Source organism: Galeopterus variegatus, unplaced genomic scaffold, assembly GCF_000696425.1.
Source record: "Galeopterus variegatus unplaced genomic scaffold, G_variegatus-3.0.2 Scaffold6042, whole genome shotgun sequence".
Classification (NCBI taxonomy): Eukaryota; Metazoa; Chordata; class Mammalia; order Dermoptera; family Cynocephalidae; genus Galeopterus; species Galeopterus variegatus.
Window position 1 is genome coordinate 90,866 of NW_007732153.1, and position 12,990 is coordinate 103,855.

Here is a 12,990-nt window from a genome sequence, read left to right on the forward strand (position 1 = left end):
TGTGAAAAATATAGATAAAATTAAAATAGGATAAAAAATGTAGGATCCATTGATTATAAACACCAAAAAAAGGGATTTCTTGTACACAAATTTTAAAAAAGAGAAGTGCAGTATTCTTACTGGTTTACAAGTCCAAGTTAGATACAGGACTTCCTCCATGAGAATTTACCCTATGGTAATAAATTAACAGTGGTAACAAATTACTAAACAGTTTTTCAAGCAGAAATCTTTAGTTGTTTTAATTTATCCTCAAAAGTAACTTTTTCCCTTTTAAATTTAAAACTCAGTGAGAATGACCATGATATGTTTACTTTTAGATAGTGTTCTAGAATTCTGTAGGATGGTTTAAAGGATTTGTCTTTAATTAAAAGTGTTATACACTTAGTAAAAATCCATGTTAGTTGAGGAATTGATTCTTTTTAAAGGAAATCTGCAAATTTTTCTTGTATTGTTAAATGTCACTCTGTTTATATCTTCACTTAGCTGCAAGTCAGGACTTGTACTATTCCTCTAGGTTGGCATAGAAACACAGTTAACTGTCATCTCAACTCAGACTGTTGATGGTTTTATTTGTAGGTTTGTAAGATTATTAAAATTTAACAAAAATTATTGATTTACTTTTTATTAACACTGGGTTGTTTACCATGGAAGTCCAAACTGGATGAAAGCCTTTTTTTCTGTTTAAAGTTTTTTGAATTAAAGTGAAACTCTATTAAATTTACTTGATTTAAAAAAAAATTTTTTTTTTTTAAATATGACATAGAGTCTGCAGCAGCAGAATAACCTCTGTGAATTGTAGTTTCAAATCGCATCTGTTTAAAGTTTTTTGAATTAAAGTGAAACTCTATTAAATTTACTTGATTTAAAAAAAAATTTTTTTTTTTAAAATATGACATAGAGTCTGCAGCAGCAGAATAACCTCTGTGAATTGTAGTTTCAAATCGCATTCTATTTTCTTTGTTCATAGCAAGGAGAAAAAAACCTTAAAAATTCACCTTTAGCCAGTTTTTAACATAAAAGATACCTGTTGGAAAAGCATGAAATCGTACATCAAGTGCTTAATATTGGAGTTTTCATTTTATTTATGGTTTTTGAAACCTAGCATGAATGCTTCAGTGAACTATGTTGTGAAAGTATTTATTTTTGTATACTTATGTGAGAGAAATTATTTAGTTTTCACTTATAAATAAGACAGGCAAACCTTATTTACAGTAACTTTAATGGTCCGTAGACGAGTGCTTTTATGCAAAATAGTCAGGAGGCTAGAATTAACTTTTCACATTGGATGCACATTTGATGTCCAGACTTGTGCAACATGTGGCATCTTATTATAGAGACTAACACTCAGGATTCAATTTGTATTTAACACATTTACTTTGAATGCACACATCATCTGTGCCACATTAATGTTAACTTTGTAATGATTTCTGTTTCTTTCTTGTAAATACGTAAGTAGAAGTAGTTATTTGTTGCTTTATATAATTTTCTTTCTTCAAGTTTCTTTAGACTTGGTTAAATAGCTATTTTATATATTTATAAATATATTAAAAACAGGTCAGTTTTGGGGTGAAACAGCTCTTTGGGTTGGGGTGATTATCATTAGGTACCTTTTTATGAAGATTTGCAGGTCCTTGAACTGTGCTTATTATATTTCTCTTTTGTTGCTGTTCTTAAAGTTATTCTTGGGAAGTTGATAGTAGGTACACCATCTTTGCTTTTAATACTCTGTTACTGAATAAACAAGTAATAGCTTATGTACACTTGAGGAAATAAATTTAAGACAACTCATCGGTAGGTGTGGAATGCTGATTTTCTTAAAACTAGGTTTATTGCGCCTGAAGTCTTACTATTATTCATATAGCTAGCCTGCAAATGGCCCCCAGTGATCCTCACCCCCTTTTATTCATGCCCTTGTGTCCTCCGCTTCCACACTGAATCATGACTGACCTGTGTGTTCAATAGAGTAGAACTAACAGTGTGCAACCTCTGAGGCCGGGTCATGTAAAACATATGGCTTCCACTTTGCTGTCTTTTGGATCACTCATTCTGGAGTAAGCCACCTGCTATATTCTGGGGACACTCAAGCAGCCCTGTGGAGACGTCTGTGAGGCAAGGAACTGAAGCCTCTGCCAGCAGCCAACACCAACTTGCCAGCCATTCGAGTGTGCCATCTTGGAAGCAAATACTCTAACCCCAGTCAAGCCGTGGTTACAGCCCTGGCCGACATCTTACCTGAGACCCCATGAGAGATCTTGAGTGAACCACCCAGCTAAGCCACTGCTGAATTGCTTACCCACAAAAACTGTGTAAAATAATACGTATTTAGTATTGTTTTAACTCAGTAAGTTTTGGCATAATAGATATTGCTACATAACAAATTATGCCTAAAGCATCTGCTAAATAAACACATTTAAAACCCTTATTTTACTTAGTAATGGCCCCAAAGCTTAAGATCGGTGATGCTGGCAATTCAGATATGCTAAAGAGAAGCTGTAAAGTGCTTCTCTTAAGGGAAAAGGTAGAAGTTCTTGACTTAATGAGGAAAGAAGAAAAATCATATGCTGTGATTGCTGAGATTCTGGAATGAATCTTATATCTGTGAAATTGTGAAGAAAGAAAAAGAAATTCGTGCTAGTTTTGCTGTTGAAAAAGTTAAGGTCACAGTGTTTGCTAAGTGCTTAGTTAAGATGGAAAAGGCGTTAAATTTGTGGGTGGAAGATGTGTATACAAACCTGTTCCAGTTGCTGGTAGTCAGGTTCAGTATTGTCCATGGGTTCAGGCCTCCCCTGGGAGTCTTGGAACGTATCTCCTTGGATAAGGGGAGGGGACTGCTATACTCCTGTTTTCAACTTTCGAATTATTCTATCAATGAAGTTGTAGCAGTTGATACATCCAGTTGGTAGAATGAAACACGAAGATCTTAACCTTTGGCTATAGTTGTAGTTATTGACGATTGTTGAGAGAACCATCTCTGGTTCCCCCTTAAGAAGTGTATTTGAGTCTTTCAAAACAAATAAATTCGTGTAGGCTGTCATTTTTCTCTGCTTTTTATGCAGGAAGAAGAGAGTGAAGAGGAGCCCAAACTGAAGTATGAAAGGCTTTCCAATGGGGTGACTGAAATTCTTCAGAAGGATGCAGCTAGCTGCATGACAGTGCATGACAAGGTGAGGTGGCACTTTCAGAGGACTGTCCTGTGAGTTGTTTCTATTGTGTGTTTATACTTTGGAGCCCTGATGCTTTTGGTGGTGGTTTTCTACAGTGACCATGTTCCCTGCTGCTTCTCCTATTTTCTTTCTCACCAACAAAAAACAACCCAAAATATTTTGTATGTGTGTACATACCAACCCACACACCTACAGTGCACTCCAAGGGTGTATGTGTCAAGTACAATTTAGACAGTGACCTATGTGAAAGATTTATGGTAAGTGTTCTTGGAAACTCTGTCACTTAATTCCTCAAATCGTAAGGATTAGGTTAGGAATGTGTTAAGATTTGAAACAGTGTGGAGCTCAGTGCTTTCGTAAGGGTAGAAGAGGTCAGTTACGTCAGCGGTATGAGGAATCAGTACAAATCAGTAGAGATTCCCCAAATTATTACTTATATATTATGTGAATGAATTCGTATCTCCCACATTTGGGTCCTTGCTATAACAAAGCTCCCACCAACTTCCCGAGTCCAGGCTGAGTACTGGGTAGCACCCTTAGCCTATTCTTGGACCACCGCGGTCTGTGTTGTGGTTGGAATATTGGAAGGAGGCAGTTTCAGCCATTGTTGTCTCCTCCCTAGGAGCCTGTGAGTGAACCTGAGTCCTTCCACAGAAGGCAGACCCCACCTCTGACCCATGCCCGGGCCTTCTCTAGTGCTACCAGCAGTGCTGCCTGGTCCTCCCCTTGCTCCCCACTTTAATTGAACATTTGCCCTCTCTCCTTTTACCTGAAACCCCCTCCCTGAGGCTCCTGCCATTTGCCTGCAACACCATCTACCCTCCCCCTTGCTGCCATCTCCCCACCACTGGTCACTTTCTTCCACTCGTTGAAGGCTGGCCTTGCACTTAGTTCTTCAACCTAATTTAATTCCAGGGACCTTCACCTCTTCCCTGTTTTATCTCCCACTATTAAGGCCACACTCTGGATGGTGCCAGTACCTGGAACTTGAGGATCTCTAGGGTCTGTTCCACTCTCTGTTGACCCCTTTCATCCTTCAAGCTTTTGTGTTCATTTTCCCACAAACCTTGTTCTTTGACTTTATGGAGTCCTGATCTCTAATTCATTCTTTCTTTTTCATTTATTTTCTGTCTCTATGAAATGATTAATGATCCTAACTCTACTTTACTCTTCAATCCTTTTACATCCCTGTCTTTCCACTGTGCCCCTCAGCCATGCTCTCAACTCTGCATCAGTGCTCTAATGACCAAGGCAGCCACAAGCAGGTGCAGGCTCACATGCCAAAGCCAATCCGTTACTAAAACTTGGTGTGATCTATTTGTCCTTCATCAGCTCCTTTAGTCCTCAGTCCCCTTTCTCGACCACTGTTCCTTCATCTCAAAGGATGATGTTAGTTCCATTTTAGAAAATAGAAACCATCAGCATCATCAGCCACAACTACTGACCCCTTTCCCAACTCCTCTGAATCCATGCTCATCCTTACCCACAGGAGGTTTTCTTCCTGTTCAAGGACCTTTGTGTCCACTCTTGTTCTTTACTTCATTTCCTCCCTTCTCTCCTAGAGATACATGCTGTGTCATGGAACATACCTAACGCTGCCCCCAGGTAACCATCAATCTACTTTAGAAAGTAGATCTTTGTAAATTTGCCCATTTTGGATATTTCATATCAATGCAGTCATTATTTGATCTCTTGTGTTTGGCTTCTTTCACTTAGCATAATGTTTTCAGGTTCATCCATGATGGAGCATGTATCAGGACTTCATTCTTTTTCATTGCTGAATAGTATTCCATTGTATGGATGTACTACATTTTGTCCATCCATTCACCAGCTGATGGACATTTTGCTGATTTTAAATGTGGATCTCACCTTTCTTCTCAAAACTTCTTTATCACAACACCATCATCTTGTTTTCTTGATCATTTCTGATATGCCCTTCTGTTTCTTTCACTGTCCTTTACCTCCATCTTTCCCTTTTATGTTGGTTTTCCCAAGATTTGCTCCATCATCCACATTTCTTCTTAATTTGTACTTTCTCTTGGTTTTAAATCTCATGATTTCTATGACCACCTACACACTGACCCTCACAAGAATACCATGCATACAATCTAGGTGCCTCCTAAACATCTCTAACTTATTATGTTTTTACCTAAACCTCAGCATGTCCACAATGAATTCATCTTCTTTTCTGTCCAAACTTTGTATTCATTTTTTTTCTCTATCCCATTTAGTGGTATCATCATCTCTTTTGTCACCTAAGCTGAAGATGACTCCTTCTCCCCACCCACCCAGCCATTCCCTATATCCTGGTGGTTTTCTTACCACCCTGCTCTAGCTTATGCCCCCGTCTCCTGCCTGCTCTTGGTAAATAGGGGAATCTCTTCTGCCCCTAATTTTTCTACTTTAAACCCGTCTGCCACCTGGTTGTCAGAATGATCTGTTGAAAATACATGTTTTAGTACCCTTGTATAATTTTCACCACGTACTAAATAAAGTCTGAGCTCCTTAATGTGGTATGTAAGGCCCTCTAAGATATTGCCCCATCTGTAATCGGCCTTATGTCTTACCACTTTTCTGCTGGAGGTGTGGTGCTCTGGCAGCAGCACTTGGCTGTCTTTACTTACAGCGCCCCTCCTGCATGGATTCTGCCCCTCACCCCTTCCCACCTGCTTGAATCCACTCCCACCTTGAGCGCTTTTCTTCTGTTCATGCATTCATCCTTTCTTCCTGGAACTAATGCACATACTGTGAACTATCGATTTTCCTTCAGATTTGCTTTCAGTCCTGTCTATTCATAACAGTTCTGCTAAAGTAATCTTTCAGAAATTCTGATCTAATCATGTGATCCTCCTTCTTAGAAGTGTGATTGGCTTCCTGATATCTTAATGATTTGGACCTACCCACTCTGCCTTCCTCTACTTTCCTGCCTGTCATGTCTCCATAAATATTTGAATGCCCCTTACTAGCCAACCTTTCCAACCTTATCACCTGTTTTCCCCCGGGCATGGATTAGATGCTTTATCCATATAAAACTGCTATAATTTCTTGAGTTTGTACTGCTTTTTATGTAATTCCATGCCTTTGAGAAAGTTGTATCTACTCTGCCTAAAATGGTCTTTACCGCAAGCCTACCCTATAGGCCTCGGTGTGTATTTTCTAATTCTTCTTTAAATGTTCAGCACAGAAGACACTTCCTGTGCTTCATAGGGTCTTAGAGACACTTCCAGTTTAGGCATACTCTTTAAATTTAGTTGTAATTTATCAATTTTTTTTAATAACTTTCCATTATACCACAATCCTTTTAAGTCACACTTCCTCACTGTCTAAGCACGTTATATAGTGCTTTTCGTGTGTTTGTTGAATGAACCACTGAATGAATGAAACGGAGAATGAAGTTTGCTTGCCTAGAGATCAGCCTTTACTAACACCATCCTTAAGCCAACTTGACCCAAAAGCCTGATAGCTGGGAATGGTAATTGATGCTAACTTTTAGAACACACACTCTTAATCTGAGGTTTCTGTTTCTGTTTAAGAGGATTCGGATCCAGTTGAGGGCATTTCAGCTTTTAATTCTGGCCCTCACTCTGCCACTCATTGTTTCCAGGGAAGTCTCATCAGCTGCTCGGACTTATTTCCTCATCTATAATTGCAGGCACCCCCTGCTCTAATGCGTTGACTACTATAAAATACTGTGTCAAAGGCAAATGATGTTGTACAGCTGACCAAATTTGAAATGTGCTGCTTCTTGTTTCGTTAGTGATGTCCAGAGGACGGCTCACTACTTCTTCTCCTTGTTTACTTACATTAAGTCCACTCATTCGAAGTAGAAGCAGTTGTGCTTAGTGGATTCTGAAGGATGGGATGTCCAATCTGATAGTTTATAGAATCAGTCAACTTTCTGTAATTAAACATGAAAGAAGCTAATGAAATTATATTTATTCTTTGCCTATCCTAGATTTTAAGTGCTTTCAGGTTAATAAAAAGAAATGAAACTCAATAGTTACAAAAACTCAAAGCTTTTTATGGCTGGAAGGAGAGTGAAATTTGAAGGATTTGTATTTATCTCACATATGTATTTATGTTATATATGTATTTTTTTTGGTCACGTTTATGGTCAGTTTTGTATTTTTTGTTGTATTTTCAGTACTTGAAAGCATTAGCAAATGAAAATATGACTCATCACAATTTTAGTAGTTAAATAAATATGATAGGCTTATTAAATTTTTTTTTTTTTCCTTTTTGTCTCTTTTTTACTGACCGTTAACGGGATCGCAACCCTCGGTGTTGCGCCCGTACCGGGGACCGGCAACGGGATTGCAACCCTCGGTGTTGCGCCCGCACCGCGCTCAGCCAGTGAGCGGGAACCGGTCTCCACATGGGATCCGAACCCTCCCCTCGGTGGGAGCGCGGCGTCTCCAGTGCGCCACCAGGCCGGCCCTTATTAAATTTTTTTTAAGAGTACATGATTATTTCTAAAAGGAGTAGTAATAATTTATCCAATCTAAATGATGAAGTGTTTTCCTAAACAAAAGATAGCTTGTCGTAAAAATCACTGTGAATTTTTTTTTCAAACATGTTCTAAAGTAATTGTAGTTTTAGGTGGAAACTATAAAATCAAAATAATTATTTTATGTTTTCTGTCTATCTTAAACATTAAATAAATGAAATTAGCAATTTTGGGGGAAAAAAGGAGAGGAAGGAATTAATATTTAGGTAGTGTGCCCTTCATAGAACCTCTAAAACTTCCATAAATTAAAATGTAATTACAAGTTCAAAAATGGCCTTTACAGAGGTGTTGGAGAATGAGACAGTATTAAAACACTTTGAGGATCCAAGCTCTCTTAGTTTCCTAACAAACGAAATACAGTATTTATGAGGAGAATCAATACTGTGAGATACTTGGGGTACAGTGAGCTTTTAAGACCCTTTTTTGTTTTTAACCACAGCCTCAGAATGGAGTCTTGTTTCTTTTTGGTTGCTATTATATGTGTTCGAATATTGTCAGAGTGTCACTGAAGAGATACAATTTTTTAGTCCTCTTTTTCTGATTAGAATGTTCTTTTGCTTTAGAGGAAACATTCCTGTTTGGTTTAAATATTCAGACTAATTTCCCCCCAGAATTACCTCTTCCCCTTTTCCCTTCCAGAGCCCAAGCATCCTGTTTTCACCAGGCTTGCTGTCTGCCCCGGATGACTAATCGTCATGGCACCTGGTGCATTCAGGCAGGCCTGTGCAGCGGAATCGTCATACCTAGTTATGTCTGCACACCTGATGTTTTATTAACCAGTATTGATTTTTTTACCCAGGGGACTTTTTTCTTCCTGAAAAAAGGCAACCTTGCAGGAGTGAAAGGCATTGCAGGGGATGAATGTCTAATGAACCCCTTTTTTTCCTTTTTGTGACTCCTCTTTAATGTAGCTTCATATTTTAAGGGCTTGAGCTGAAATTTCACTTTAAGCAATTCCATTTTGATAAATCCTTTTAAATCTTGACTTTCTGTAAGGTTATTTTTTAAAGATTGTGCTGCTTGACTGAAACGCTTAGTAGTGCCTGTAAATTTGAGCATTTCATTATAGGTTGCAATGAAGCATGCTCACATGCAATGAAATACAGAGAATTTTGGACTATTTGAGTAATGCTTAAAGAAATAAAAAGGAAGAAGAATATCATGTTGTATTTCAGGTAGTTCTAAAGTTTCTTCTGGTTCATTTAGGGTTAGTTCAGAGAATTAAAGAAATAGTGGGAGTTATGAACTAGTTTTATATCACAAAATAAGTATATACTCCAACAGTTATTTTGTGACAGACAAGGATTTTTTTTTTTTTGCATTAGAATACAAACATTTATAGTCAATATTATGCATTAACTTTTATAGAGGTATCCTAAAGCTAACTGATAATATAAGCATATTTTCTACCAGTCAATATGGCATGGATTTTCCATTCTAAAAAATAATATTTTGTTGTTTGTATTCATATGTGCATTGAACTTAAACAATAGCACAGATTTACACATTTGCCATAAATTAGGGGGAGTTCTTAATCATTCCCTTCTGACTTAGAGTTCAGCTGTAGGTGGGTCGTGCTTTCACAGCTGCATTTTTAATTTACTGCCTCAGTCCATCAGGCATTGTGTACAGACTGCATACACACCATTAGTTGTCAGTAGATGAGGGTCCTCATGAGTCATTCTGACAGCTAGCTTGCACTATCACAATAAAATAGGCCCTGTTCTATTATTTCCCTGAAGCTGGAAACAAGCCTTCTCCAAGGAATGCATATCTTCCAAGACATTGCAGATCATTTACACATTAAGTGTCTTGCCTTTAAAAATTGTTTTATTACTGAATGTGTATTAATAGTACATTAATTAACTGACCCTTCTGTTCTTCTTACAGTTTTTAGCACTGGGCACACATTATGGCAAAGTTTATTTACTTGATGTCCAGGGGAACATCACTCAGAAGTTTGATGTAGTAAGTATAAAATATATACATATATATTTATATATATATAAAATATAAAATATATACAGTATAAAATAATGTGTGTTAAACTTCATACTAAGAATTTGTGCTTTAGAATATTAGTTTTAGCAATTTGTTTTAACATAAAGAGATGATCTTCATCAATTAAATCAGAGCACTAAGCATGTAAATCTGAACTTTATAGTATATGCTGAAAATTTTAAAGGTGAACTTATAAAGAAAGAGATCTTTATGTATACATTATATATTTTGACTGAGTATCTTTAATATACAAACTTCATATAAAAATCTATTTTTATAAGTCTGTTTACTTGTAATTTTTTAGTTGATTATAGTCATCCATTTGACTTCAGATGGAGCATTTAGAATATGCCTATGTGTGTTCTTTTTAAATTATAGCAGTGTAGAATGTCTAGGTGAATTGTTGTTAAAGGGAAAAAAACTGCTTTTGTTAGTGAATAACAATGCTGATTTACATGTTCTGGAAGTTTGTGGAATCCTTAAAATATGAATCCCTCATTTGGTGACTAATGCCAGTTGTAAGTACATGCCTTGTCATCTTATTGAGATGCCAGATGTAATTGAAAATTGATCAGTCACCTTGCTGGATCAGTTATCTCTTCTAAATACATAAAACTAAAATATTTCATTTGAATGTTTTGATGCTTGGACTCTTAGGGGATTATATTGATTAAAAGCAAAGAACCAGCCTTTTTATTTTTTTAGTTGTGATTTGAAATGATCCAGGATGAAGGAAATGTTGAATTTTAAGCTTGATTTTGGTGCTTAAGGTATACCTTAAAAATATCAAGAACTTCCATGGTTGCGTGAATATGAACATTTGGGGGTAAAAAAGGTGATCATTTGGGGGGCAGATGCTACTTTTTTGAAGACAGCATCAGCACTTGTTGAAAGAACCGTCCATAAGGTACTGAGGTGGTTTATAATGGAGACTACAGTTTCTAAAGCTGACTCATTGTGTGAAAGGAAAAGAGATGCGTATTGTGCTTAAAAGAAATGGAACCACAGGATGATGATAGACTCTGGAGCAGCTCAGGAAGGGAAGTGTGCGCTCTGCCTGTACAGACACAAAGGCGAATTGTGGGCTCTTGTTTTGCTTTAGCATCCCTCTCAGGCAAGAGGGATATACCTTGGACCCTCCCTTGTTTACCTCCTGGACACTGGACACGCCTCTTGATGACCTAAGCATTTGGTCTTTCAATTGCCGTCTGTTAAAATACGTTGCTGGTGCGGGGCCAAGACTTTTTTTTTGTGGCCTTTTTCTCCTTACCTTTAAAAAGGAGCTTGCCTGTGTGGTCTCCTTCCTACTCCAGTTTAATGATTCTCTGATACTCTGCTTCTAAATAAGTCTTTTTAATGTAGAGAAATTGTGGCACTTGATTGCTGAGGTTCAAGGGCATATACCGTTGGTTCCATTGCCAAAAGTCCGTCTTTGTGTCCACTCAGTAGAAGCGTTTGGTTATGTCTTCTCTGACGTCAGTTTTATGTCAAGTATATCCTACTTCCATCCTCTTGCAGGTTATTTATGGTATCATCTATAAGTTTGCCCAAACTTTATTCATTGCCTTTTTCAGTCCAGCTTAGATGACATCTTTGAAAATTAAAGTCTCTATGGCTTTGCACCTTGTTTTGGAAGCAGAGGAAGGTTTGGTGCTATTTTTGTTTGTTTACATTACCCAAGAAGTTGGTGTGTGCAGTAGAAAAATTTTTCATAAGGCCATAGCTTCTTCATGATTTTTATCATATTAGGTAAATGACTTTTCAGTGCTAAGTTCCAGATTGTCATTATCTTTTGAAAAGAGTCTTAATCTCAGCTTTTCAACTCTGATGTCATTTTCCTTTATTTTATTTTCCTGTTTCTGATGTAGTTGCTTTGTAGGGCTCTGTTTCATCCCTCTTAAAAAGGAATTCTTTCAGTGCTAAAAACATTGCTATGATGTGAATTTGCTAATTTCCTTTGAATGTAATGGTTGCCGTATGTAATCAAGAACTTTTCTCTAGAAACAGAGTAAGAGAAGATAAACATTGAAAGAATTAATGAACAAACACCCCTGACTTTACTTTTCACTTTTAGGTGAAAATAAGTTAAACAAATTTAAATTAGATAAAAATTATCCTTACATTTGCATAACATGTTTTTATTTTCCCAAGAAATATTATTTAAACCTAATAATTGCCTTTATAGTTTTGATTCTGGTAATAAGTCATGAAACAGTAGTTCCTAATCCTCCCTGATCAATAGGGTTTTTTGTTTGGCAAAGTGTGGGAGCATCAAGGAATCACTACTTTAAAAAGGTTTCCCAGGTGATTCTGAGATTTGAGCTGGGAAGGAATCATTGCACTAGAGGCTAACTTAAACATATGTGATAAAAAGAAGAAATAACCAAATAAATTATTCTGAATGTCGAAGAAAGATATTTATTTTCACGTAAATATTTCAGGAGAAATGCTGTTTGGCAGAATCTACTAAAGCTAAACATATGCCTGCCTAATGACCCAGCAGTCCTAAGTACCTGTTCAAGAAAAATACATGCAATGCGTATGTCCACAGAAAACATACAGAAGATGTTAACAGTAGCTTTGTTAATAATAGCCACTAACTAGAAACAACCCAAATGTCTGTTGGTAGTAGAATAGATAATACATAAATTGTGGTGCATCTTAGCAATTAGAAAGAACAAACAACACAGATGAATTTTATAGAGGTTTGACCTGGGAGGGATCAGTCTTCCGGAGTGCTGAAAATATTCTGTTTTGATGGCTTCCCAGGTGTATGATTATGTAAAAATCATTGAACTGTCCATTTGAAATTTGTACACTTTATTCTGCGTGAGTTGTACCTCAGTAACACACACCCGTGTGCACGAACACCTGTATGTATATGTCTTTGGTTGTCCTTGAGCAAAGCTCAAATTATCTTTGTTGAGGTAACATTTGCTGCTACTCACCTCTAAATACGACCACATTTCCTTGGTTGGTATCCTGTAAAAGGATCTTTATGTAAATAAATCATGCCACTGAGGTTATTCTTATTTTCCTATATTCTTTTACAATTGCGTAAAAAGGTTGATAGAGAGAGTTCTGTGTTGTATGACTGTCTGTGACTGTCCTTTTGCTGATCAAGAATGACAACTGCTAGACAGTGCTTTATTGCGCATTGTGATATTCAGATTTCAGGATATTTGGAAGAATTTTCAGCGTATATGTTAATTAAAATGCTTTGGCCTCAAATTGTTTTTTGAGGTTATTTCTACATGTTGCTTTATGTTCACCCAAACTTAATTAATAATGTTCAATTTTATTTAACTCACAAAGTAA

General features: G+C 36.9%; 1 protein-coding gene across 1 annotated transcript in view; it reads left to right on the forward strand.

Moving 5' to 3' along the window:
• Positions 1-12,990, forward strand: part of VPS41 (vacuolar protein sorting 41 homolog (S. cerevisiae)) — a gene marked incomplete at its 3' end in the record, with an annotated part of 191,151 nt that overhangs the window by 39,102 nt on the left and 139,059 nt on the right. Inside the window, exons 3-4 of the mRNA XM_008590367.1 lie at positions 3,057-3,164; positions 9,562-9,639. Coding sequence (XP_008588589.1) covers positions 3,057-3,164; positions 9,562-9,639 — 186 coding nt within the window. The remainder of the gene's footprint in view (positions 1-3,056; positions 3,165-9,561; positions 9,640-12,990) is intronic.